A 27,144-nucleotide genomic window follows, 5' to 3' on the forward strand; every position below is an offset into this window, starting at 1 on the left:
GGGTTTTGCATTTTTGATGGCAACTTTGGAAGAAATGGTCTTCCTTAAAATATTCTCTGTGCTATCCGTGCTTTGTAATTAATCCCAACAACATCCATACATAGAACGTGTTCATTACAGTTTTAATTCCATACAACAGCAAATGACACACAAATGAACTCACAACTGCTGTGTCCCCAATCGTATTCTAAAGGTTGCCTCTTATCATTATCAAATTAGTTCTTCCTACCAACTATCAATTCTTTATTTTGTACCAACTCTTTATTTTGTATGCCAGGATATCTTTGTACAAATAAAATGTTTTTGTTTTATTAAAGCCATGTTTCCTAGCAGAACATATAAACTTGCTCTGCTGTTGTCTTTGCCTGCATTAACACATAATAGCAATTAATCAAGATAAAATTATCTAGGAGCCCGTCAAAAGGAAACACCAAGAATGCAGCAGAGGTTATCTTTTGAAAGACAGTATAGTCTTCATGGCTGGCATGATTTTAAACTTTGTTTATTTAAACTTGGTTATGATAAGAGATTGAAGTAAAGTAGCGGAGAGCTATAAATAAACTTTTTAATCTGTCGCAATCAACTATATAAGACTACCGAAAGAAATAAATAAGATCAGAGCACACAGTATGCAGCAGTCCACCAAAGCACACCATTTCCTGAACACTTGTATGGAATGTGCTTATGAGAAATGCTTAACGTTGTTCCAGAGTAAATATGAGAGGGTAAGTCATAAAAAGCAAATCCAAGGAAATGCCAAATCAAGTTAAAAAAAACGGATTTTAAGGACAATAAAATAATACAAAAAGAAAAGCAGACAGTCAACAGAGTTATAGTGGCATGTGCATTTCTAGAAGGCATCACTTATTAATCTGTCCCAAAATATTTCTGTCCAAAATGCGTGGGAGCCACAGGGTGCACCTCAGTGGTGAGGATTGTGATGTCTGGAAACTCCTGGATGATTGACTTTGCACCTGTGCAACAGAAGATAAAAATGTTAACCTTGTGACCGTTTTGCTGGGTTACAACATAGAAGTGCTGTGCTTAGTTGCAGTGATAGTCTGTCTTTTGTTGGAAATTTAGATTTGATTATTTTTTTTGAACATCCTCCATCCCAATCAGAATTTCTTAATCAGCACAGCTAACTGCAATAACTCTCATAGTCCCTCAGGACAGATAAATATGGTTTAGGTGTCAAATACAACGTATAACTTGGCACTCCGTCTGCCTCGGAACCAAGTGGAGAGCTACAGCCTCAATGACAGGACAGATGTACCACAAATATTAACAACAGCACAACTTTGCAGGTGTTGGAAAGAGCCAAGTGACCCAACTGGGGGCTGAAGCTTAAGACAACTGTGGTGCTAGCAGACAAGCCCAAACTCAGATTGGCACAGGCGTGGGTACAGGATGTACAGTGACAAATGCAGCTTGTAGTGGGATTCTATCCCGGCTTGTCGTAGGCTCCCAGCACAGACAGCCCCACTGCCTAGACAGCAGATAACTCACACCAAAACCCTGGGTCCTCTGCTGCAGGAGAGTTTCACACTGCCAAGACTTCAGAAGAGGGTGACATAACCTCCTCAGTGCACTGAGCCCTGCTACACAGGTACTTTTACTGGAGAAGCACATTGGCTGCAACTGTGGGCAGAGGTTTAAATAAAGCTCCTTCCATTTTTTTATACATCTGTGAGGAAGTGAGAGGTAACTTTGAGAGAAAACCACCTTTACTGGGAAAAAACTGGAATGAGCCACACCTGTTCTGATTGAGTAATCAGCACTAAAAGGGAAGCAAATCCCACATGAGGGGAAGGAGCTGTCAGCTTAGGCTCTTTGCGGAGTCAGTTCACTAGGAGTCACATCTCACAGCTAATTAAGAGGCTTATATGACCAGTTAGGAGGAAATGGGTTTCAGTCTGGAAGGAGTAAGAGTGAGAGTTGCAGAGGAGAGTGTTGTTTAATGGGAATGAAATTCACAGCTATGGAGTAGAGTTGGCATGGCTGACTGAAGGCATTAGCACCTGGAGGAACAGGGCAGTGCTTGGCAAGGTAGCAGCGTATTTTCTCCCCGTAGATGAAAGAGATGAGATAGCACATGCTGAGTCCAGAGTACTCCTTGGGCCTTGCCATTCAGCAGACAGACTTTTCAGAGTGTGAGAAGTGAGAGGGCGAACACAGCAAGCCAGCTGCAGCTGTGTCAGGAATACAAGTGTTGGTTACAGAAAGGCATCCCTGGCCAAACAGGATCAGACTGGATAGTTAGTTATGATAAGAGTTACAGGTTGTTAGTAAGATCTGGTGCTTAATGAGGCAGAAGAGCAAGAAATTGAGCTGGAGTGATTTTAATAACAATGATTTCCCGTCTGGGTGACATTTAGTGTCTACTTGAATATTCTAGTGCCCAATGGTGTTAGTGACTGGTGAAGCTGTTAGTGAGTAGTGACTGGTGTAGTGAAGATTAAGAATTGGGTGTGAATGGAGAAAATATGAATTCTCTCATGCCTGGTAATTAAAGAAGATGGGAAAGAGGTAGTGAGAAGACCAGAATAAGTGTAATGGGTCATGAGTTGGTTGTAAAAGATAGGAAAAACAAGCAGACAGATGAAATCTGTGCAGGTCACCCTGAGAGGGGAACACTAGGAGAGAAATAAAATCCAAGAGGGGGTCTGAAAGATGAAAGACCACTTAAACACAAAAACTAACGTAACAGACTGGGGGTATTGTAACTGTGGTGGCATTTGTGCAGGCATTGTCACATCATATTGTAATGCAACAAATTAAGTTCTTTTTGCTGTGAGCAGCCTTTAAACATACTGAGTCCCTGAAGATTTTATCATAAGCGTAGTGGGATTTCTATTGAAATGTTCTGGGGAGTAAAAGAAATCTTTAGAGAATATCAAAAACAAAACACCTATTAAATATACCTAAAAAGATTGTTTTGTGAAAAAATAGGGATACAAGATTTATGCCTAATTATAAAAAAACAACTTTCAAGCAGATTCTTAGAGGACATTAAAAAGATTGGCAAAATCAGATCTATAGTTACGTACCATGAGGTGTAGAGAACAGACTGAGCAGTATGATGTGTTTAGGCTGCAGGCCATGCTCAATCAGTACTTTGACAGCCTCAATCACTGTGTTGCCTGTACCTGCAGTGGAGTGAAAGAAAACATCAAGTTTACAAATAAGATTTAGGCCATTTGGCCTGTCATACTCAGCTGATTGCTTAGTAATTCAAAGGCCACATATCTAGGTCTTTGATAACAATAAGGAAGAGATCCCAGCCTAGTACAGTTGTATTCCATCAGGCCTCTGTGATGTGACACCTTTTTTTGTCCTGTCCTTTTGCACACTTATGTTGCTGACCCATACTGATATATCATCTTGATACGGTATACTGCAGCTTTCATTTCAAGAACTTTGAACTTTGAATTTTATCGGAGGTCATCTGAAAATCTAAAAGAAACTTTATTGATATCCTTTACCTTTATGTCCTCCCAGTTTGGCTTTTAACATCCTCAGAATAAATATGCCAGCTAAATGACTGACATGCTAGCATTTACGTATACAGTATATATATATAAAAACTTATACAGTAGGGTTGTATAGCAGCATCTGGATTTAAGTAGCAAGTGCTGGTGATGGACAAAACAGTATACTGAAAACAAGGGCTCATATATACAAATGCAGTAGGGGTCATATATACAAATGCAGGACAGACCTGTTTGTCTATAATTAGGTAAGTATGTCTGCAAGAAGAGACCTCAGTGACATTCAAAGAGGGGATATTGGCAGGAGTTTTGGTGACCAAGACAGCTCAATCTACTGATGTTTCGTCAGTGATGTCAGCATGGAAATCCAAGGATAAGAATTTGTCAGCAAAAGGCAACAGTAGGCAGAACATTAGGCATACTGAAGAATAGTGATATATGTGCATGAATTCAAAGTGGAAGGTAAAATAGCTTACTAACTGAAAAAGTTCAATCTCTGGCATGAGCAGCCAGTTGCATCAGAACTGTCTTCTGAGGACTCCAGAACAGGATACCCTAGCTACAGTGGTTATATACACTGGTTACAGTGCACAAACCACTTTTCACACCTAGCAAAGCACATTTAGCAGTGTAGTGGTGCAAAGAGCACAGACAATGGATTACTGAACAGTGAAGAAATGTCATATGGTTATATGAATCATCCTTCACTGTGTTCTTGACACATGGATGAGTGCATATGTGGTGCCAATCCAAGGAGTTTTTCTGGTTCTAATGGTTCCGTTATGTTGTGGGGTCCATTTTCCTGGCATGGTTTAGATAACTAATTCTCTCTGAGGGCAAGGTCAGTGCTGGTCAGTCCTGCAGGGAGTGCGTCCCACCCACAAAGCACATGTGGTCACCCAGTGGTTTGTAGAGCATGGCTTTAATGTTACCCAAATGTCACAGCCTACTCAGTCACCAGATCAGAACTCAATCGAACACTTATGAGATATGCTTGAATGACGCCCGAGACAACATTTCCCCCCCTCCATCAACAAGGCATGAGGTGACTGACATTCTTGTGAAAGAAAGGTGACACATCCATCAATTCAGAATTCCAGACAATGGAAGACTCTCTGCCACAGCACATACAGGCCATATCGGATACTTGTAGTGGCAATAGTAATAATTAATAATTGCTTACACTTATATAGTGCTTTTCTGGACACTCCACTCAAAGCGCTTCACAGGTAATGTGGACTCCCCTCCACCACCACCAATGTGCAGCATCCACCTGGATGATGCAACGGCAGCCATCGTGTGCCACAACGCTCAACACACATCAGCTATCATCGGAAATGAGAACAGAGTAACGAAGCCAATTCATAGATGGGGATTATTAGGAGGCCACGACTGGTAAGGGCTAATGGGAAATTTGGCCAGGACACCGGGGTAACACCCCTACTCTTTATCCGGGGATTTTTAATGATCACAGAGAGCCAGAACCTCGGTTTTACATCTCATCCTAAGGACGGCACCTGTTTACAGTATAGTGTCCCTGTCACTATACTGGGGCATTAGGACCCACACAGACGGTAGGGTGAACGCCCCCTACTGGCCCCACTAACACTTCTTCTAGCAGCAACCTTAGTTTTTCCCAGGAGGTTTCGCATCCAGGTACTGACCAGGCTCACACCTGCTTAGCTTCAATGGGTTGCCAGTTGTGAGTTGCAGGCCATAGTAGCTTGGTGTTTCCTTTTTTTTTGTCCACTACCTGTAGCCAATAAAATCTTGTTTTATCTCTTATTTCTGGTCCAACGCAAAGTGAAGGAGAATAAAATTCTGTCAGATGCATCAGGGACCTTTTCAATTAAAATTACCCACTCCAATATGTAATTTATTTTACCACCACAAGGCAGGTAATTAATCATGATATTCTCCCAAGTCACTGACCCCGCCTGAACACTTCCAGCATTGAATTAAAAGTCAGATTTTCACCATTTACTTACCGTTTTTAAAAGCTACAGGGAAACAATCTCTGAGAAGAAATATCACACTTATACACATGTAAGTACTATTGTTCTGTTCATTGAATCATAAGAAAATTGTCTGTCAACTGCATGTTAAACTTTAGAATTAATATCTTATATGACGTGTTACAGTATCTGCTACTCTACTCTTATAATCAGATATATTTTGGAAATTCAGCATTTAATCAGCAAGACTGAGACTTAGAAACCGCATAAAGTCTCTGAGGAGAAAATTCAGTTCTTGTAGCAAATTTTTAAAATGGTTATTTGGTTAAGTTTAAAAGTAAACAAAATTCTTTTGGAAAAAAGAAAAACAGGTTATGGGCTAAAACACTAGAATAAAATTTTGCTGTTAGTGTTATTTTCCAAATGGCTTTTATTCAAATGTTATAGTCCAAATGTCCTTTATTTAAATATTCATCACCTTAATGGCCAACCAACATGATCTGTATAATTTCCCGAGATTGCTGTAATTATGTGCCTGACTTAATGATGCTGAAAGTCGTTAAATGAGCTGCTAAGGTCAATGTGATGAATCTAATGAAAATATACCTGGCTGTTCACACAGAGGAGGGAAAAGTGTCATGTGAAACCATGTACAAACATTTTATTCAATGGAAAATGTATGGAAAGTAATTTTTAACTGTTAATCTTCATGCGAATAAACAAGCCAGTGGTTAGTCTTTCATTACTTTGATAAAAAAGCAAGGTAACAAGGACAAAGAAGTCAAAACGTTGATCTCAGATGAGATCTGTCATTGCCAAACACCCTCATGATGCAAATCATCCTGATTAGCAGGGTTTTGACTTAGGTGATCACTGGACTACACCCATTTAAGTGGCTGTGCCTTTATTCCAGCAATCTGAATGAAGCTATAAGAGTATGAATCCCTTTTTCCACAAAGTGAGTCATATAGCCATAACAGTATTTGTACACTTAACAGCTTATACACAGTACATTCTGTACTTGACATTCATAACTTTTTTCCTTTTCTTAGGCATTTTAAGGGCTATTAACACTCAGAAAAACATGAAATGAAAGCAAAAGTTGGATCTTAAAGTAAACAGGACCAGGCTGCCCCAGAGCGAGCCCAAGTAGCCTTGAGCCACACCCCCTCTTGATAACCAATGAGTGAGCCCCAGTTCACTGCTCGTATATTTCAAGCACATTCGCTATTCATATGAAATTCTAATTACTTATAACAGGAATCAGTTCCTATGCTGTTTCTATGTCCAGATGGTCATATCTTGTATTCTAAAATCAGTGTCCCAATCCTTTGAGTGGAATCATGTCTCATATTGTCCCCTATTTGGGTCTGACAACTCCTATTACATTGTTCTGTCCCTTCTCACGTCCCTAACACAAGCTTATTCGCTCTCGCTAAGCCTGTCTCCAGGGACACTCAAGATGGATCTTGTTGTACTCAAAGATGGCTATTACAATAGTAATTGCTATTTTCTTTCTGCTGGAATCATTAACAAATGAAATTCCCAAGTCACTTTTTACTCATTTTATGCTTGATAAGATTCTCAAGTTTAACTCTTAACCTCAGAAAACCAGCACAAATTAAGACATGAATTCAAAGTTTTAGGTTTTGTCCCTAGCGCGTGCAGGATGATGATACATAGGAGATTTTGGCATTTTTGCATGAAGGGTTGGTGAGTGATAGTCCAGACATTCCCACTTTTCTCTGTATCCCTATAGCTCTGCACAGTATAGGCTCTGCTTAAAGCTCTAGCTGTGGGTGATACTTACTCAGTATAGGGTACATGAGCAGGACCTTCCTCCTGTAAATGTCCGGGGGGAACTTGGCATAGTAAACTTTGGCTTTTTGGGTTTCCTCGTCACTCTGAATGAGGATCTTGCCGATACGGATGGATCTGCAGCAGTCTCGCAGTCCCTGTTCCATCGCTTCACCTGAAATCATACAGTAACAACCAAAGCTCGAGCCTCACAGCCTTCAAAATCTGTCCTGTAAGAGGGAAACTGATCAACCAGTGTTCTGCCTTTGCCAGCCCTGCAAATTTCAAAGGTCACCTTTAAACCTGGTAGCAAAGCGAAACCAGTGTTTGAATTTTTTCTGAAAAAAATCAGACAGTTGCTGGAGTGGATCAGTCAATTGGTCTTTTGTCCATTATGCTGTATAAGGCACTCTCTCTTAATTGACATGCTAAGCCAGTATCCTAATAGCTTGTAGTTATGTAAGAATTAATGTCACCGTTTGAAAGAGTACACATGAAAATGAACCAATTCTTGGTTCCAGGTCTAATGAAATTTCCCACTGTAGTTTAATTCAAGTAATTCCTAACATCTCTACCTTATTGGCTTTGCTTTGAACAACTTCACAAAATGGCTGCCATATACCTCTGAGAGGGGACAGCAATTTTACTGGTGGACAAAATATGTCCCTTTCTGCCTGAGAAGCGCCTTGGGTTCCTTTAGAATTGATTTGGAATGGAAGATAATTGTTATAATTACTAGTAAATGCTCTGGGATCCTTTTTGGGAAGGCGCAAATGCAGTTATTTGCACTAATAACCACTTTATAGAGTCAGATATGTATTACAAATACACTAACAATTATCTGATCTTATACCTCTGATGTTACTTTTAATGGAGAGGCAGTTTTTGTGTCATGTGTTTATTATAGCTCTCACTTAGTAACTAAACACTTTGAAGGAGATTTCTCCTTTTCTGAATTAATATTTTAAGTTCTGTATTCATTAAGTACAAATTGATATAATTGGTTTTCTATCCTCTAATAGCATGGTAGGTCTTAAAAAGGATGAATTCAACAGTGGCTGTAACAAGACAAAGATGCAGCAACATTAATTCTCACTTCAAACCATACTTAAGTAACCAAGAAAAAGGCAAGATATTCAAGATTAGGTTTCCCACATCTGTAGCCGCAGACTGCAGATACTATACAGTAGCTCTGTCATTTACATGTACTGAACTGTGAGAGACAAACCTTTTTGTCCCTTTTCTTTCTTAAAATTTGGAATGAAGAACTATTTTTATGTTTATGCTACCAGTTTGATGAAGGTAACATTAGAGAGTGGCACTTAAGGAATCTCAAATTTAGCAAATGAATGAAATAGATGAGATCTCTAGGTTACAGAGTCAAAGTTTCACCGTGTGCTAAAACCTGTACTGGATGAAATACTCAAGACACCCCTCACAAGTCTTCCTTATACATTTCTCATTCATATGAGATATTTAGGAAATATAGGAGTTGCCAAAAAGTCTATTTGTGGTTAAGTTTCTCTCGGTTTGTCAGTGCAGGAACTATAAAATTGAGAAAAATGTTGCTTTGGGCATTGAGCTACAAACTCAACATAGGAGCAAAAAAATGGGCTTAGACAAAATCTAAAATCTTCCACTATTGCTAAAAAAACTGTCCCTATTTTGTCACAAAATGGCCTTTTTCTTTATGTTAATTGCCCACAATTGCAGTATTAAAGACAAAGACAGAGAAGGGATGAGCCAGATCAGATTACTCAAGACCAATACCTGCGTTCCAGAAACCCAGAAATTTTTCTTTCAGCTCAGATACCCTCAAAATGACTGATGTTTAGAATTTACCAAAGTTTTTTTGGCGGCTGAACATTAATTATGGTGATTTTTTTTCATTAAAATTAGGCGCTAAAATGACATTGATGAAGACCCGCAGAATGTTAAAATCCCCAAAAGATCACGGGATCACCTTATTTCCATCTCTATAATATTGCATCAAGATTATACTAGATGAGAAAGCAGGTCGGACTAATTTGGTTTCCAGCTGACCTTGGATGAATAAACACCAATCACTGACAAGACCAGACAGAATATAGGCTATCAGCTTGCAGTGCTCTTTTCCCTTTAGGTTCTAGTTGACTAAAATCTTACCGCTTCTCATGATACTGACGCCACAGTTGCCCTTTTCAAACTTGACCCCGTCATACTTGTGCCCTAAGGAAAGAGAAAGGATGACTGTGAACTGAGGTGCTGGAGTCTAATGTTCAGCCTCACCACTCACCATCCTGGGCAAGTCAGGCAATCCACTTATTTTTTCAGCAACATGAATATTATCAAACCAAATCAATCACAAGGGTATGGTAAACTCCTCTCATGCGAAAATATGGTTAGAGGGTGCTTTCTGAATGCATGTCTGAAGAGACCTTGTGTGAGCACATTAGCCATGAACATTTACATCTACTGTATGATTCACTTCACCATCTAAAAATTGCATTGAGAAACTGCTTTCCACCACAGGTGCGACAGGTTTAGTAAAAACAATTCCATTTTTTTACTGTAGAAACCTAATCCTAATCCTGCATCACTGGCTCAATAAACAGAATTTGATATACACCCAAAAATGAGCGAAGTGATTGTACCCAAAGTGTAGGGTGAGTGGGGTTGATAGTGTGCTGTCTCACCTGTAGAGGTAGTGACTGTGCCCATAGTGTACGATGAGAGAAGTTGATTGTGTGCTCTCTCATCTGCGGGGGTAGTGACTGTGCCCACAGTGTATGGTGAGTGGGGTTGATTGTATGCTCTCTCACCTGTGGGTGTATTGACTGTGCCCACACTGTAGGGTGAGTGATGTTGATTGTATGCTCTCTCACCTGTGGGTGTAGTGACTCTGCCCACACTGTAGGGTGAGTGAAGTTGATTGTGTGCTCTCTCACCTGTGGGGGTAGTGACTGTGCCCACACTGTAGGGTGAGTGAAGTTGATTGTGTGCTCTCTCACCTGTGGGGGTAGTGACTGTGCCCACACTGTAGGGTGAGTGAAGTTGATTGTGTGCTCTCTCACCTGTGGGGGTAGTGACTGTGCCCACACTGTAGGGTGAGTGAAGTTGATTGTGTGCTCTCTCACCTGTGGGGGTAGTGACTGTGCCCACACTGTAGGGTGAGTGGGGACGATTTCGTGCTGTCTCACCTGTTGGGGTAGTAACTGTGCACTCAGTGTAGGGCAGCTGATTGAGTCCTTCTTCCACTACTAGCCTGATCTGTAGGACAAGAAACAGTTTCAACACTCTAGTAAAAGAAAAGGGTGATGAGGCAGGGCAGATGCAACTAACAGAGTTTGGGGTGCTTAACCTATTAAAATATTCTCATGACATCACTGCAACCATATCTGTACCCAGACTTTGACCTTTCATCTTCTTCCTCCCCTAATTAAAACCTCCTATGTTGTGGAAGATATCCATTCTCCTGCTTCTTTAAACAAGGGATATTTTTTGTTGTTGTTGTTTTCAATTAACTCACCCTAGTAAAGTACTGTACTGCACATTACACTACATTCAGTATTGAAGAATCACTGTTAGGTAGAACTGCCTTTGATTGTAAGTTCAAATTTCAAATAGGTCAAGCTATTTCTGTATAAGAAGTTATGTACTCTGTAGTTTGCTCTTATGAGAGATTTAAAACAACAATTCAATTTTCTTGTGGTACAAAAAACAAGCAATAAATATTACAGCAGGTGTGGTATGGTTAATAGCTATGTGGTATTTTGGGGAAGATCTACCATTGAACATCAGACAGACAACCAAAAGATCTCATGCCAAGAGCTGTTTGCAGGAATTTATAGACATTTGGAATCTGCTGGTTTTGGTTGCTTATCACTTCACTGCTCATGATGACTATATGATAAGGAAAACAAAGGGGGTGTGACAGGCACTGACAGGGTCTAGACCAGTTTCCACTTTTCTTTCCTGTCAGACATGTGGATGCCACTTTTCCTCTTAGTTTAGCAGAAGATGAAATTGGAGGAATTTTTCCTTGCGAGTGTGATTTTTAAAGAGGCCCAGGTAAGCAACAAGCTACTTATCAGACATCCACCAAAATGAAGACTTCGGAGGAAATGCTTCAAGAGGCTGTCAGCTTTAATTCAAATCAAAGCAAATGACAACCATTACAACGCATGAAAGAACTTGAAAATACTGATTGTTATCTTACCAGTCGATCAGCACAAAATACAAAATCCCCTCTGCTGGTTGTCCTATAAGGGAACAAAAAAAATATTGGAAGACAGCAACTTCTCCCATGCTGCTCCTGTTAAAACTGTTTGTTACTTCCCCTTCTCTGATATCTCTATGTCCAGCATCTCCATCACTCAGCCCCCTCCTGTCTCCAATCTACCCTCTCTCCCTATTCCACCTCTAACCCTTTCTGCCACATCTGCTCATTCTCCTCCCACACCGTCAAACAGTAAAGATCACAACTGTAACACCTCTGTCGTACTGTCAAGTGACTTTTCATAACTGACATCTTCACACTCACTTACAAATCCTGTTGTCTTTCTATGTCCTGCTGCCTAGGTTACTCTTCCAGCATTTGACTGCTGAACTCTCTTCTTCAGCATACCTTATGTCCAGCCTTATTGTACTGTCACTAATCCATTGCTGTCGCAGCTGTATTTTACCTGTTACTGCATTTATGATTCATTACATAATTAAACAGCAGTAGTCTGTAATTTGTAAGAGATCTTACATCGGCACACTAGTGCACTGGTTAGCATTGCTGCCTTGAAGCATTGAAGCCCAAGGCTCATCAGGCTTATCCGTTCCTGGCATATTATTTGTGTGGAGTTTGAATGTTCTCCCCAAGTTCCATCCCAACTGGGTTTCCTTCAGGAGCTTTAGTTTCTTCCCACAGTCCAAAAACATAATGGTAGTTAAAATTTGCTCTGGTGTGAGTAGGTGTGTGCTTGTATCTATGTGTGCACTGTGATGGACTGGCATCTCATCTAGGGTGTATCCTGCCTTGAGCCTGTTGCAATTGTAGTTGTGGGAGTGGAAGAGGTAAATAGAGATCCTTTCGTAAAGTACTGTATATACTACCAAGGCTTTAAATGAATGAAAGTGTAAGAGGAAAGCTGGGTAATGTCAAGAGAATGCTGGTTTGTCCCGAGGTATTTCTAAATATACCTTATGAACTATTACACTGCTTTCTGTACAGTAGCACAACTGAGTTACAGAGCTTCTGAAACACTAAGGCGCTCATTGTAAACTGAAACTGCCAAAGCCCGATTTTCTTGATGGCAACTAAGTAGCATTTCTACTCCTGCTGTACCATAAAATTGTGCAGTCCAATAATAGTGTATATCTATAAGCCTCTAAAACTAAAAATGACAAGCACAGGAATTGTAGCTTCAGCATCAATATTACAGTGATCTAATGTATGCACAAGCAACATTTTAATGCTGCTGCCCTATTTAGAAAAAATGACCCATTTGCGCTTAGGTGCAAAGATTCTTAATTAATTACTTCCAATTAATGTTTCCAGACAAGTATCTGGAAGCTGATCCTCTCTCTGGTGTGTTTTATGCAATTGGATGTAGATGACAGTCCACAGATAATTGGATGTCTATTCTTTTTCACTTACTTTTGACAGGTAAAATCTGTCATCTACTATGGCCATCAGGCTTTGAGGCTGCCATAATGTATTCTCACAGGATCTCAATTTTCCCAAAGGCACGTCTTCCGCTAGATGAATCATGTTCTGATGGTAAAATCTATATTTCTTTAATCCCAAAACTTTTTTCACCGTCTTTTCCAGAGAACGTCAAACAACCTTTTTATAGCAAATGAAACTTGGGAAAGGCAGATGTTGTATGCATCCACCCAAATCCAAGCCTGTCCAAATCAAAGGTGGGGCTGTAAGTGTTAAAGGGGGTCTACAGCCATTCTTTAAATAATTCCTTGGATGGGCCAATTGTCAAACCAGACCTCGAAGTTGTATGGCTACACAATTGTTTGAAATCCATCCACTTTCTAACCTCTTCATCCAATACAGGATCACGGACATAAACAAGCAAACACTCACAATGTCTTTGGACTGTTGGAGGAAACTGGAGCACTCAGAGGAAACCCACTCAAACACGGGGAGAACCTACTAACTCCTCAAAGATACCACCCCGTGTATCGAACCCCTGGCCCCAGTGTGCTGAGGCAGCAATTTTAACCTTTGTGCCACTATGCCATGCCTGTTTAAAATCCTGAAAGCCTTGTCATTGTGAACAGCTTACACAATCTGGACTGCTCATGCCTCCCCACCACACTCCTTTATTTATATCCCACTGATAGGTCCAGTCTTTAGCTAGGCAGGGGTGGGTAGCTCCACTTCTCCAGTTGCAGAGCCCTCTTGTTTCGTTTCCCCTTCTGATCTTAATTAACATCAACTTATGATGACGTTGTAACTGGTTTTGTAAAACCAGCAAAACTCCAGCTTCCAAAAGACTGGAGTTCATCAAACTTATTTAAATTCAGTTATGAGACGTGAAACAAGCCTTAAAATCCATGATTACTTTAACCCTCATTAGCCCGTTCAGAACAAATTCTCATTCACAGCATGTATGAATTATGTGTTTTTATATATATATAGAAAAGAACACAGAAAATATATTTTAACCTTGTAAAGTTAAAGAAGAGAAACAACAATAGGTTTATTCTTCTTTTTTTTCAGCATGGAATAAACCTATTACTTGTTCCTTTGCAGCCTATGCATGATGACGCAGCTACCCACCTGAACTACAATAACAACTAATGCTGCTCTCAGGGAACTGTTGTAAATGGGCAGGTTGAGGGAGTTAAATCTCTTCAGTCTTAGAACAGAGGAGACAGAGGAAATTTGATCCAGGTACACAAAAATCTTAACAGGCAGAGATACAGTAGGTTCAATATGGGGGATTTTTTCACACTAGGTAATGAAACAAGGACACAGGGTCACAATTGAAAACCCAAGAAGAATATAGGATGGAGAATAGAAAACACTTCTTTACTCAAGGAGTGTCTGGAACAGACTTCCCAGACATGTTATTGATGCCCAAACTCTGGCCAAAATGAGAGATTCACTCAGCTACCATTTACACAGTGCCCATTCTTTATAGAAAGAAAGGCAATGCAAGGCTCATGGGCAAAACACAAAAAACAGTTTATGTATCAGAACTGCCAAAATGTTTGTGCTATGTGATCTTAGGCAGTGGCTATTAATATGTGAAATTCGGGATGTGATCTAATTATGGGAGGTGAGAATGACTTTGTACGTACATTGTTCTAGCTCCTTTATAAAACAATACGTTTACTGGTGACCAAAGGAGGAAAAGAACTGAGCATTGAATTTAGGGATGATATGATCTGAAAGATCTCTGTAAGTTAGTAATCTAGTTACAGAATCCTGTACAAGCTACCATCTGATATACTGTAGGCATAACAGTTATCAAGGCGCTTATTATAATGGAATGATGCCGGTAGTGCATTTATAATTTTAACTCTTGTAAAGTCTTTCATACTCTGTTCACAATGGGTTAAATGATTTCCTCGGTGGATTTCATTTCAGCCCCAGAAAGATATACAGTGGTATCAGTATGCCAAGCGCGTCCAGCAGCGGTGGACACAGCTGTGTGCGCGCGTCATACAGGTGACGTCGGCTATAGATTAGACCAAACGAGGCTGTCAAAAGACACAAAAGGACATTAAATTACAATATCGAATCCTACATCACCAATTAAAAAAAATGAATTGGCATTAGATTCTAGTGGTACATTAATACATGTGACTTTGTTAACCGTGACTTTGAGGTGACATCGAAAATGTTATTAGAGTTTAAGGTTATTCTTTAAATTCACAGGTTCCTACAGGACGGTCTACCTGAACAAAAACCACATAACCCATCCTCGCATCCTGGTTACCTCCTGTCTCAACTGTAATGCACTGGTTTGAGTCCTGCTCACCCTGCTACCGTCCGGCCGACCAGTGACGTTAACAATCGCGTCAAGATAAGAGAATCAGACCGAAAGCACATCCTAGAATACTCACTTATCCCTAATGATGGTCTGTAATTCTCTGATTTAGAATACTCACTTATCCCTAATGATGGTCTGTAATTCTCGGATTTGATCATTTAGAGGTAGAAGTTTCAACTGCGGCCCGATCTGCCGAAGTGCTTCACCGCTGATATCCGTCTGACAGGGGTCAGGGACTTCCTCAGCCTCTGTATTACACACAGGCGAGTCGCTACTGCCGGAGCTGCCGTTACTGCTAGCAAACCTGACCTGCTTCGTGCTGCTTATCACAGCGTTCTCTTGGTTAGCAGTGCTACTCAGCTGCTGGTTATGGCAAGGCATTATCTTCTCCGTGGCAATGCTGATGTCAGTACAGGTTTCCATAGAACAGGAACTAGTGCCCGTCTGTTGTGTAGCCGTGCTACTGGGTCTTGGCTTTCAATAAAAAAGACAAATAGCAACAAATAAAACAACGTGTCCCCGCAGCCATTGAAGAGGTCTCGGTGACATCAATGCGGCGGCCAGCGCGTAGCTAGAGAGCAGTACAGGCTGTAACAGGATATGCGATCACTGTGTAGAATACTCTCTGAGTGGCTAGGACTCCAGTCAATCACGGGAAACCCGGTTTCGGTAATATATAGAATAAAATAAGTCGCTCTTTAAAAAAGAGGAGTGCTGTACGTGCGTTTAAACACAGGATAGTACAGTGCAATATTTCACTTTTAACCCAGCACTATTCCAATAGATATGCATGAATACCACAAGCTACGTTAAAACCCCCAACTGTAACACCGCATCGATCGCGCTGGAATGAGCTGGCTCTGTCTTCCTGTCGATTGCATTGACAGTCCTGCCCTCGTTGAGTGTCGCCTAAACATGCCTTTGTGCAAAGAGTCGTTTTACACGTGATGTTACAGTCTCCAGAAATGGCGACATCACTTAGTAAAGTAAGTTACATTCCACTCCATAAAGGATGAATGCAACAAACTGTCCGGGTTATTGGGAATAAAAGATGTTTAATTTAAAGATAGATTTGTCAGATTATTGTCAGATTACATGTAGTCATGTTCATGCTTTAAACTAGTGTCGTTTATTGTCCTGTCATAACCATGTTTGATCATTTAACTTTTTTGTATTATTCTTATTGTTTTAAGTATATATAAGTGTATAGTGTGTTCTTGTTGACTTCCAGTTCCGATTTTTTTAAAACCCAGTTTATTACAGACTATACAGACACTTCGAATTCTATCTGTAAGGTAATAATAATTGCTTACACTTACAGTATATAGCGCTTTTCTGGACACTCCACTCAAACGCATTGCAGGTAATGGGGACTCCCCTCCACCACCACCAATGTGCAGCATCCACCTGGATGATGCAACGGCAGCCATAGTGCGCCAGAACGCTCACCACACATCAGCTCTCAGTGGGGAGGAGAGCAGAGTAATGTAGCCAATTCATAGAGGGGGATTATTAGGAGGCCATGATTGGAAAGGGCCACTGGGAAATTTGGCCAGGACACCGGGGTTACACTCTTCTCGAGAAACACCCTGGGATTTTTAATGACCACAGAGAGTCAGGACCTCGGTTTTACGTCTCATCCGAAGGATGGCACTTGTTTACAGTATAGTGTCCCCGTCATTAGAACCCACATGGACTGCAGGGTGAGTGCCCACTGCTGGCCTCACTAACCTCTTCCAGCAGCAACCTTAGTTTTTCCCAGGAGGTCTCCCATCCAGGTACTGACCAGGCTCACACCTGCTTAGCTTCAGTGGGCTGCCAGTTGTGAGTTGCAGGCGATATGGCTGCTGGCCATATGGTTAACTGGTGAGTAGCGTAAACCAGTTCATACCAATAAATATCAGTTCAGAGCATTTGCCCATTTTCTTATCACTTTTACCCAGTTCAGGATAATGGGGGAACTGGAGTTTATACTGTTAAGCAAAGGGTGCAAGGCAGGATGCACCCTGGGAAAAAATTGGTGTAAAAGTGCACACACACACTCACAACAGGGCCCATTTTACCACGTTGTTTTTGGACTGTGGGAGAAAACCCATGTGAACACAGGGAGAACATACTAACTCCACACAGAAAGCACCCCAGGTCCAGAGTTGAACCCAGGGCCTCAGCACAGTGAAGTGGCAGTGCTTACCACAGTGGCACCTTGCCACCCCAGTTCAGACCAATAGAAACCATTAGCTTATTTATATTGGATGCAACTGGAATTCCCAGTAGGAATGTCTCTGTAAAAAAAAAGAACTTGATCTCAAGGAGACTTCCTTCCTAAATTAAGGTTATATAACTATAAAAATGGGACCACTCAAAGACAGTCCCAGGAGGATGAACCTTTCACCTAGTAAAGCATAATAAATAGATCTTGGAGTTGGATCTGTTGACCTTTAGGTACGTTTTTAATATTTTGAATTTTAAATGAATACGATAATTTGTATTGCTATTATATATTTTAGTTGATTTATAAAGAGGAGATTTTATTTGAATGGTACCTCCAGCCCTGGTTTCCAAAAAACATGGTACAGGGCTACCTCTGCCTATCTAACGCAATCCTTCAGCCTGGAATAAACTAACTAGAGGACAGCCTATACTGAACTCATAACACACCTTAAAATAGTTACCACCTCACTGATCCTGCAATTTTAGCATCATGATTAAATAACGTTATCGTTAAATACATAAATACACCGGCATATCTTCCATTGACAAAAGTAGTCGCTTTCATATTCGGAAACCACACAGGATGGGTCGCCATCTTGGCTCATTTTCATAAAAAACACTCCACGGGCTGTTCGCCCTCCCATTGAGCCAACATGGAGTCAGTTTCTTGATAGGAGCAAGCTACACCATATCCCATAATACTTCAGTCACTTGCCTAACTTGCCTCTTTTTCGTTCAACATGGCGCTGTTGGTAGGTTCACTGAAATGTGGATTTTACTTTCAGAGGAGAAAACTGGCACTTTTACTACAACAGACTAGCTCCTACCATGTTCTAAAACATCACAACGGCCAGAAGAACAGGACATATCATCTACAGCAGAAGACATGCCAGGTAAGAGCAGCACGGGCAGCATTAATTCACAAGGACACCTAAGTAACACAGGGACGAACAAATGAGGCTGTAAAGTTATGTTGAAGTGCAACATAATTTCGTGTCATAGCAACTGTTACGTAGCTTACAAAGCAAGAAGTGTGAGTTAAACGTATGAGGAACATTGGGGTCCAATTGCATTTAAATTGATTTAGAGCTGCATTAAAAGTTGTTACTATAAAGCTCAGTGTTGCGATTTATGAAATATGAAGACTAATATTTTTGTGTAGGAAGGGATTGATAGTATGTAACCAGTTGTATATTATCTGAAGTTATTCACAAAAAGTTTTTTCTCTCAGGGAGATACTTGGCTGTTAATAGTGGGTGTTTGTTTAACGTTGCCCTTCGGACCATTCGGTGTTTGTTTAACGTGTAATTTTCTTTACCTCAAATCCTTAACCCGCAATTAGAGCTGCAGTGTTTGCGATGTGTGTCCGTGATCACTATTTACAAAAAATAATAATGTATTTCTGACCAGTGTTAGAGTTGCGCTGACTTTGCCATCTGGCTTGGCGTTTATTTTGGTGGTAGGGAAAAAACGCTATTAGAAATGCCGTTTTCTTCCGGTTGTTATAGGTCATCTATAGATAATCTTTATAATACTTGATTGTTCCGGTGCAGGAAAGTATCCGATCCGTGTTGCGAAACAGAAAAGTGTGAAAAATGTAATATTACACTACCACCGGTGTAGGTGGTCAGGCGACTTCGTATCACATGACATTCCTATCACAACAATGCTTGTTCACATTTTGCAACTTGTATTTGGAGATAAGGTACAATGCACTCCTAACAGTGGAGCTACAGCTCCGAGGTGATGATGAAAATTCGTATTGCATGTACTTACCTCCATGCGTTATATAACGCATGACAGACGCTGTTTCTGGAAGCGTTTTTCTAGTCCTATAGAGCTGTTGGGTGAATTATTTCTTCAGACCAGTTTATGTATAGACTCCAGTACAGTATGTATACCAAACTCTTATGGAACAAGTAATATCCTTCTTCTCCACAGCCAAAACGTTGTTTCCTTTCTTCTCTTTTCAGCTTGGAATAAACCTATTACTTGTTCCTTTGCAACCTACACATGCTGACGCAGCTACCCACCTGAACTATATATCTCTTATGGGCGGTAGTAGTTCAGGTGGGTAGCTGCGTCAGCATGCGTAGGCTGCAAAGGAACAAGTAATAGGTTTATTCCATGCTGAAAAAAAGAAGAAAGAGAACACAACGTTTCGGCCGTGGAGCCTTCTTCAGGTGTGAGAGAGACAGGGCAGTAGGCAAAAGAGATCTAGAAAAAGATTTGGAGGAAGGCATAGTGGGTCGCAGCAGCTGTAGGCGGTAGTAGTTCAGGTGGGTAGCTGCGTCAGCATGCGTAGGCTGCAAAGGAACAAGTAATAGGTTTATTCCATGCTGAAAAAAAGAAGAAAGAGAACACAACGTTTCGGCCGTGGAGCCTTCTTCAGGTGTGAGAGAGACAGGGCAGTAGGCAAAAGAGATCTAGAAAAAGATTTGGAGGAAGGCATAGTGGGTCGCAGCAGCTGTAGGCGGTAGTAGTTCAGGTGGGTAGCTGCGTCAGCATGCGTAGGCTGCAAAGGAACAAGTAATAGGTTTATTCCATGCTGAAAAAAAGAAGAAAGAGAACACAACGTTTCGGCCGTGGAGCCTTCTTCAGGTGTGAGAGAGACAGGGCAGTAGGCAAAAGAGATCTAGAAAAAGATTTGGAGGAAGGCATAGTGGGTCGCAGCAGCTGTAGGCGGTAGTAGTTCAGGTGGGTAGCTGCGTCAGCATGCGTAGGCTGCAAAGGAACAAGTAATAGGTTTATTCCATGCTGAAAAAAAGAAGAAAGAGGACAAAACGTTTCGGCCGTGGAGCCTTCTTCAGGTGTGAGCAATAACACCCCTCACACCTGAAGAAGGCTCCACGGCCGAAACGTTGTGTTCTCTTTCTTCTTTTTTTCAGCATGGAATAAACCTATTACTTGTTCCTTTGCAGCCTACGCATGCTGACGCAGCTACCCACCTGAACTACTACCGCCTACAGCTGCTGCGACCCACTATGCCTTCCTCCAAATCTTTTTCTAGATCTCTTTTGCCTACTGCCCTGTCTCTCTCACACCTGAAGAAGGCTCCACGGCCGAAACGTTGTGTTCTCTTTCTTCTTTTTTTCAGCATGGAATAAACCTATTACTTGTTCCTTTGCAGCCTACGCATGCTGACGCAGCTACCCACCTGAACTACTACCGCCTACAGCTGCTGCGACCCACTATGCCTTCCTCCAAATCTTTTTCTAGATCTCTTTTGCCTACTGCCCTGTCTCTCTCACACCTGAAGAAGGCTCCACGGCCGAAACGTTGTGTTCTCTTTCTTCTTTTTTTCAGCATGGAATAAACCTATTACTTGTTCCTTTGCAGCCTACGCATGCTGACGCAGCTACCCACCTGAACTACTACCGCCTACAGCTGCTGCGACCCACTATGCCTTCCTCCAAATCTTTTTCTAGATCTCTTTTGCCTACTGCCCTGTCTCTCTCACACCTGAAGAAGGCTCCACGGCCGAAACGTTGTGTTCTCTTTCTTCTTTTTTTCAGCATGGAATAAACCTATTACTTGTTCCTTTGCAGCCTACGCATGCTGACGCAGCTACCCACCTGAACTACTACCGCCTACAGCTGCTGCGACCCACTATGCCTTCCTCCAAATCTTTTTCTAGATCTCTTTTGCCTACTGCCCTGTCTCTCTCACACCTGAAGAAGGCTCCACGGCCGAAACGTTGTGTTCTCTTTCTTCTTTTTTTCAGCATGGAATAAACCTATTACTTGTTCCTTTGCAGCCTACGCATGCTGACGCAGCTACCCACCTGAACTACTACCGCCTACAGCTGCTGCGACCCACTATGCCTTCCTCCAAATCTTTTTCTAGATCTCTTTTGCCTACTGCCCTGTCTCTCTCACACCTGAAGAAGGCTCCACGGCCGAAACGTTGTGTTCTCTATATATCTCTTATGTCTAGGCAACAGAAAACTGGTTTAGCTGCAGGAACCTGAATGATGAGTAAACTTTGAATTACTCCTTTGCAGCACTAGTCCTGGACAACTTGGAAAAAGCTGCTGTAAAGAATCACATTTAGATTTAAAAAAATCATCTGCTTGAGGCATTTTTTACATCAATAAATATAGCTTAAGATCTTGATTTGGAACAAAACCTAGGTATTTCACCCCCGTGTTTAGCTCCTTTGATTCAAATTCACTCTTTTCTTTCTCACTTGATACGTTTAATACAGTCAGACATTTACTGTTTTTTGTGTCAGTGAAGAAATTTTAGATTGTTAGGTGTGTGTTTTCATCTGCAAGGTTCTTGATTGTGTGGAAATGGAAGTGGAGGTGGTCAGAAATAGCCCTGTACGTTGTTATACAGAGACTAACATGACATGGGTTAGCCTCAGTGATTAAAGAGTTGTCTGTACCAGGTTCCCAATCCTGGTCCTGGAGACTTGCATGCTTGCTGGTTTGTGTTCCAGCCCATCTCTTGCACTAAACGTAGTTTAACCCGTAACTGCCTTAAGAAGAGGTTTCAGCTCTTAAGAAATGCCAACAGTTAATAGATGACCTCCAGTGTGTTCAAGTAAATTCTCAAATGTCTCAGTAGAAAAAATGCTTTCTCCTTTAGAAGAATTATAGAATTGACTTTCCTTGATTGTGCTGATGTAGTTTTGTAATGTACATTCAGTGTGGGGTTTGAGTTTGACATTTTCTATTTTTGCTCCTGAAGTGAGTTTTTCTGGAGCTCCCTGAGGGACTCAACTGATAGACCCACATTCCTGAGTGCAGCTGGAACTCTGTGGCCACAGGTTCGAGCCTGGGTCATGTCAATAGCCGCCTGGGACTCGGACTCCCTAAACAGTGGTTCACAATTGAGCTGAGCACTGCCGATGCTAGGGAGGGATTAGCTGGCTAGGGCTGTCTGGTCTGTTAGTGACACAGCGCCCCCTGTGGCCACCTGGACACTTGTAGGCACATGGTGCTATTGGTGAGTGATGCCCTACTCTGCCGATCAGTGCTCATCCTCCACTACGGGGTTGTGTTGCCAATAACGCCTTAAAACACTTGTGGCTCAGAGCTGGCAGGTTAGTGAAGTCTTCCTATGCTAATAATTCTCATTCTAGCATGTGTGTGGTCATAGGATTCATAGCTGCAAGCCATGAGGTGAGAAACATACAACTGGCAATCCTAAAATTTAAGTACTTTTCCGTGTCCAAGCTGCTGTGCAGCTCAAATCCAGATACCCGAACCCATTTTAGGATACATTCTGGCTTCTTCGGCACTGGTAATATTTGTGATTAACTGACCAATAAGCACTTTCTGAAATAAGGCTGACCTGTCTTTTTTTGCAGGTTTCAAGCACATGTACAAGGCCAGCAGCATGGCAAAACATAGGAAGGGACAGTCACAGGCAGTTACTGGAAGCTACAAAGGTAAGCTGATGTTCTACACACCCATATCATGTTTTCTTCTGATGCAACCGAACCTTGCTCGGTCTGTTCGCTTATTTTATTTCTCTTTAGTAATTGCCACTCATCTGACAGCCTGGGTGTTTTCAGTACACACCAGCGCTGCAGCTGATGTTTCCATCATGGATGAACTGCTGTGGGAGTCAACTTTTATCATCTTCTCTATGAAATTAGGACAGAAGAGCAAGTATAGAAAGGGCCATGTTTCACACTGGTATGTGTTCCACATAGGCTGGAATTGTAACCAGTCTATATGCTATAAAATCAAAATGAGAAAGTAGAAAAAAATGTGATATTTTTGGGCAGGTGGGGGAGTTCTCTTAGGTGCAAGGTTTTAACTGGGGGCAAAGACAGCAGAATTCCCTCCCTTCGTCTTCCTCTTCAACCTCTGTTTGACCTGCTGTCCTGCCCTGCGAGTTTGCCTTTGTACCAGATTAATGAAGTCTTTAGGGTGGTTTATACTGAGTTCATGAGTTTAGGGAAAGAAAGGCTCTGTTCCTTTGCCAGACAGCTCAAATTTTCCAAAAGTAAATGGACATGCTGTTTTCCCATTGTACAAAAAAACATTTAGTCTCTGTTGCTTGGTTACTGACAGCCGCCTTCAGGTGAGTCTTAATGCGCTTTCACATTCTGCAATCAATCTGTAAGTAACTTATTGCAAGTTTGAAGGCACCAAGTGGCAAAAGAGGAGAATGCAGTATGTTAGCCTGGGGAGCAAAAGAGTAGTGTGTGTATAAATGCAGTATACAGTATATACATAAGATGTAATTAAAGGCTACAGCACCTTACAAAGGAGAGGTTGGTGGCCAGTTATTATTTTAAAGACCTCATCAAGTTTTAAAAAGGTGCTACTGTCAAGTGTTCTTTGTCAGCCTGTCCAGGTAAGGTGTTCTCCTTCTTTTGGTAAGAATCTGGTTCCCTGTAGGTTGTATTTTGAAAGCTATACAGGACATTAGAATGTGGCAAACCAGTAGAAAGTAATGAAATTTCTTATGCAAAGGAAAGTATAAATACAGTGGCCGGAGACCTTTCTGTCTGTTAGTCTCTGCACGGAACTGCTTCTTATGTAGGTTATTACGGTTATGTCTTATGTACATCAGGATTGAACATTCTCTTCAGTCTTTGCCTCAAACATCTGGCTGTGAATTAGTTTCATTCTTTAGCTATTATTCACTAAGTAAACACCTGCAGGCTTTTTGCTTGAAGAATTTGTCATGAAGTCTGTCTGAACTTTTCTTTCCCGTTCATCTAAAAGCATTTTTACTGATTGCTGAGAGACAATTTAACCCCGACACCTTTTTGCCTTGTCTATATATTGTTGTTTATAAGACATCTTTATTCAGGGCAACAAACAAGACAGTGTCAATGTCATTTTGATTTGTAGCCAAGTATAAAACACTGATAATACAGAAGTAACTGACAAACTGTTTTTGTATTTCCTACTGGCACTGCATTAAATGTCACTGTGCTTCATTTGTGCTTCAGGGCTTGAAGTGGTGGGATGTGGCAGACAAACGAACATGCTGGCATGGACACGCTGGTGGAGGTCTGAATGCGGATCCAAAGAATGTGGTAAGGCTGTCGTCCTTTGGATTTTTAAGAAAAAACAGGTGCATTCCTCAGGGTGCTGGGTGTTACCTATTTTCTGTAGTTCAGAGGCTGCTCTTAGAGTTTTTGTCTGCCAGTAGTTTAACTTTAAGGTCTTGTTAGTGGGTTTTATTGAGGTATTCTTCAGAATAGTTTGCAGAATGTTTTACACAACTGCAGTTTTGTTTATTCGTAAATAGCTCCTTCTATTCTTTATTTCCTATCTGCAGATGCCTAATTGCGAGTTGTCCTGTTCACTTTATCAGCTTGGGTTGTCAGTCCTTTGTTCTAAGAAAAAAAGATGGGACTCTTTCAACTTGGCTGTATACATTATCCTTTCATTTGTGGGATTTTTCCTGATAATCTTTTAACATTTTTACAAACAAAAGCTTCATTGGAATATATTTTATCCCTCGACAAATCTTTACTATCTGTTTTTGTATTTAATTCTGTAAATAAAAAAAATCACCCCAAATGTCAAGGCAGTTATTTTTGTATACTGTAGGTTTGTCTTGGAAGTAACTTTGAATAAGTCACAATACATGATGCAGTGCGTGCCCTGTATAATTTTTGTGTGTGGTTTTGATTTGAGTTAGGGTTGTCTTGAAGCCATATTATATTCTTAGAGGATATCATGTTGGGTGGAATAGAGGAGCCTACACATGCTTCTGAGACCACAGTTGTCCCTGTAGCAGGTGGTAGTGAGCAGTACGCAAGGTAAACAGCTACACTGGCAACAAACTGCTAGTCTGTCAAACTCAAAAAACTAGAGTCTGTTTTGCACTTATCACAGATCCTCTGGGCTTGTGGGAAGTCTCACTCTTTAAACACTGAGAAGAGTTATTGTGAAGTCAAAACAGTCAAAGATGCATTACATGAAAACTGAGTGAAATGTAACCAATTCACCATGGGGTTTCATATACCTTTCCTCAGCTCTGTCTGGAGTAATGTCTGTCGAAGATGTTTGTGGAGACCAGAAGAATTTTGAGAGCAGGAACATTTATAATTGGGATTAAACTGGGGATAAAAATGTGGTTGTTTTTTACAAATGGTAACAAATAGCAAAAATCTCTAAATTACAGAATGGAAGTGCGTCAGCACTTGCGTCCAGTATAAAAATGAAAGGGTGATGGTATTGACATTCATTTATTTTTAGTGTCATGGGGGAACTGGAGCCTATCCCGGCATGCAAAGGGGGCAAGGCAGGATACACCCTGGACAGGATGCCACTCTTTGGCAGTCACACTGACACACACACTCGCACAAAGGCATTTGAACTCTGGGAGGAAACTGGAATACACGTCTAAAATCTATGTAAACACGAGGAGTTCCATGCAAAAAGCACCCCAGGTCTACAGTTGTACCCAGGCCCCCAACACTATGAGGTAGCAATGTTAACCACTGCACCACTTGTCATTCTGTTCTTGCCATAATACACACAGACAGCAGGGTTTGGAAAGATGCAGTAACAAAACAGATCACATCTGTACGAAACCTTTAAAATTACCCATAGTCTGTAACAGATCACCATCCAGCCCTGTGAAAAGCAGAAGAAAAAAGGTCTGTGCCCTGAAGATTTTAGAGATTCTGCAACCTGGTCCTTGTGTGACACAAATTCAGCGACCTCTGCATACCCAAGAGCTTGTTGTGTTATTGGTAGGAACTGGGTCTATCCTTCATGTTTTTAACAGCACAGTTGGAAATTTTCATGAAAGTTCGACTCAAAAGACTAGTTTTAATTTTTGAACGTCAGATACACACTCCGAAGGTCAGTATTTTTTTTTCAGTTGGAATTGGGAGTTATTTTCTGTGTTGTATCCAGTTGGCCTGAAGACCTTTGTCTGCACTCTTCCACTGCCCAGGTGTGAAAGGCATTCAAGGTGTACAGGGCTTTACACATGCAGTTGACACCACCTGGTGGAGCAGTGGATCTCCGTCATGATACTGGATGCTTGCAGGCGCTTGACAGTTTCCAGGAGACACTATTATGTAGCAGGTTCAGAAAATCCTGGTCAGCTTCTAGCACCACTCAGCCAATGGCAGTCCTAATCACAGTTGATTGGTGAAGTAGTCATCAGTGCTTAGTCAGTACTCTGTGGTTTATAGCTTAACCTGTACTCTGATCAAGCACCTTTATTGATTAAGTTGCTTGGGGGATTCTTAGCACTTTGATATTGCAGGCAACAGACTTTCACCAACATCATAGTCATTGGCTCAGTTAATTTCTGAAACTGGTTTCTATTTTCATTGTGGAATCTGCAATAGTACTTTGGGTTCAGTCTGTTAGAACTTGTCAGGATTTTGAAAACTTGTATCCAAGTCCCTTTGTAGAGCTGTGCATCTGTGTTCCCTGCATTTTATTATTGTTAGATTGTATTTGATCTATTTTGTACACTGTATTGCTATTTCATAATACTTCAAACTACATACAATCACATACTAATACACTTATGATTGATTTTACTTGTTTTAGGGAGGAAGACTTGTATTTTGTAATCCCTTCTCATTTGATTAGAAGGTTATGAACATGCTGAAATGTACATCTGGTATAAAATAAAAATCATACATTAGCTACAGCAAACTGCATTTCATTTAAGTTAGCTTATTGTATAATCACTGTATGTTTCAAAACACACCATAATGCCGTACCACCAACCCCACAAACCAGCCATTGTAGGCTTCTGG

General features: G+C 41.1%; 2 protein-coding genes across 2 annotated transcripts in view; one reads left to right on the forward strand and one right to left on the reverse strand.

The window, feature by feature from the left end:
* Window positions 1-105: 105 nt before the first annotated feature.
* On the reverse strand, window positions 106-16,017 carry uprt (uracil phosphoribosyltransferase (FUR1) homolog (S. cerevisiae)). The gene is made up of 7 exons (XM_006632608.3): window positions 15,347-16,017; window positions 11,442-11,484; window positions 10,423-10,492; window positions 9,389-9,451; window positions 7,257-7,418; window positions 3,051-3,149; window positions 106-974 (listed from the first exon to the last, which is right to left on the reverse strand). Exons 1-7 carry the CDS (start codon window positions 15,649-15,651, stop codon window positions 868-870), a joined length of 849 nt encoding a protein of 282 aa, XP_006632671.1. The 5' UTR covers window positions 15,652-16,017; the 3' UTR covers window positions 106-867.
* A 2,130-nt stretch (window positions 16,018-18,147) lies between these two features.
* Window positions 18,148-27,144, forward strand: part of abcb7 (ATP-binding cassette, sub-family B (MDR/TAP), member 7) — an 82,073-nt gene continuing 73,076 nt past the window's right edge. The window contains exons 1-3 of the mRNA XM_015351079.2: window positions 18,148-18,332; window positions 22,756-22,836; window positions 24,358-24,444. Coding sequence (XP_015206565.2) covers window positions 18,180-18,332; window positions 22,756-22,836; window positions 24,358-24,444 — 321 coding nt within the window. The 5' untranslated portion in view covers window positions 18,148-18,179. The remainder of the gene's footprint in view (window positions 18,333-22,755; window positions 22,837-24,357; window positions 24,445-27,144) is intronic.

The sequence above is a fragment of the Lepisosteus oculatus genome, chromosome 8, assembly GCF_040954835.1.
Source record: "Lepisosteus oculatus isolate fLepOcu1 chromosome 8, fLepOcu1.hap2, whole genome shotgun sequence".
NCBI lineage: Eukaryota > Metazoa > Chordata > Actinopteri > Semionotiformes > Lepisosteidae > Lepisosteus > Lepisosteus oculatus.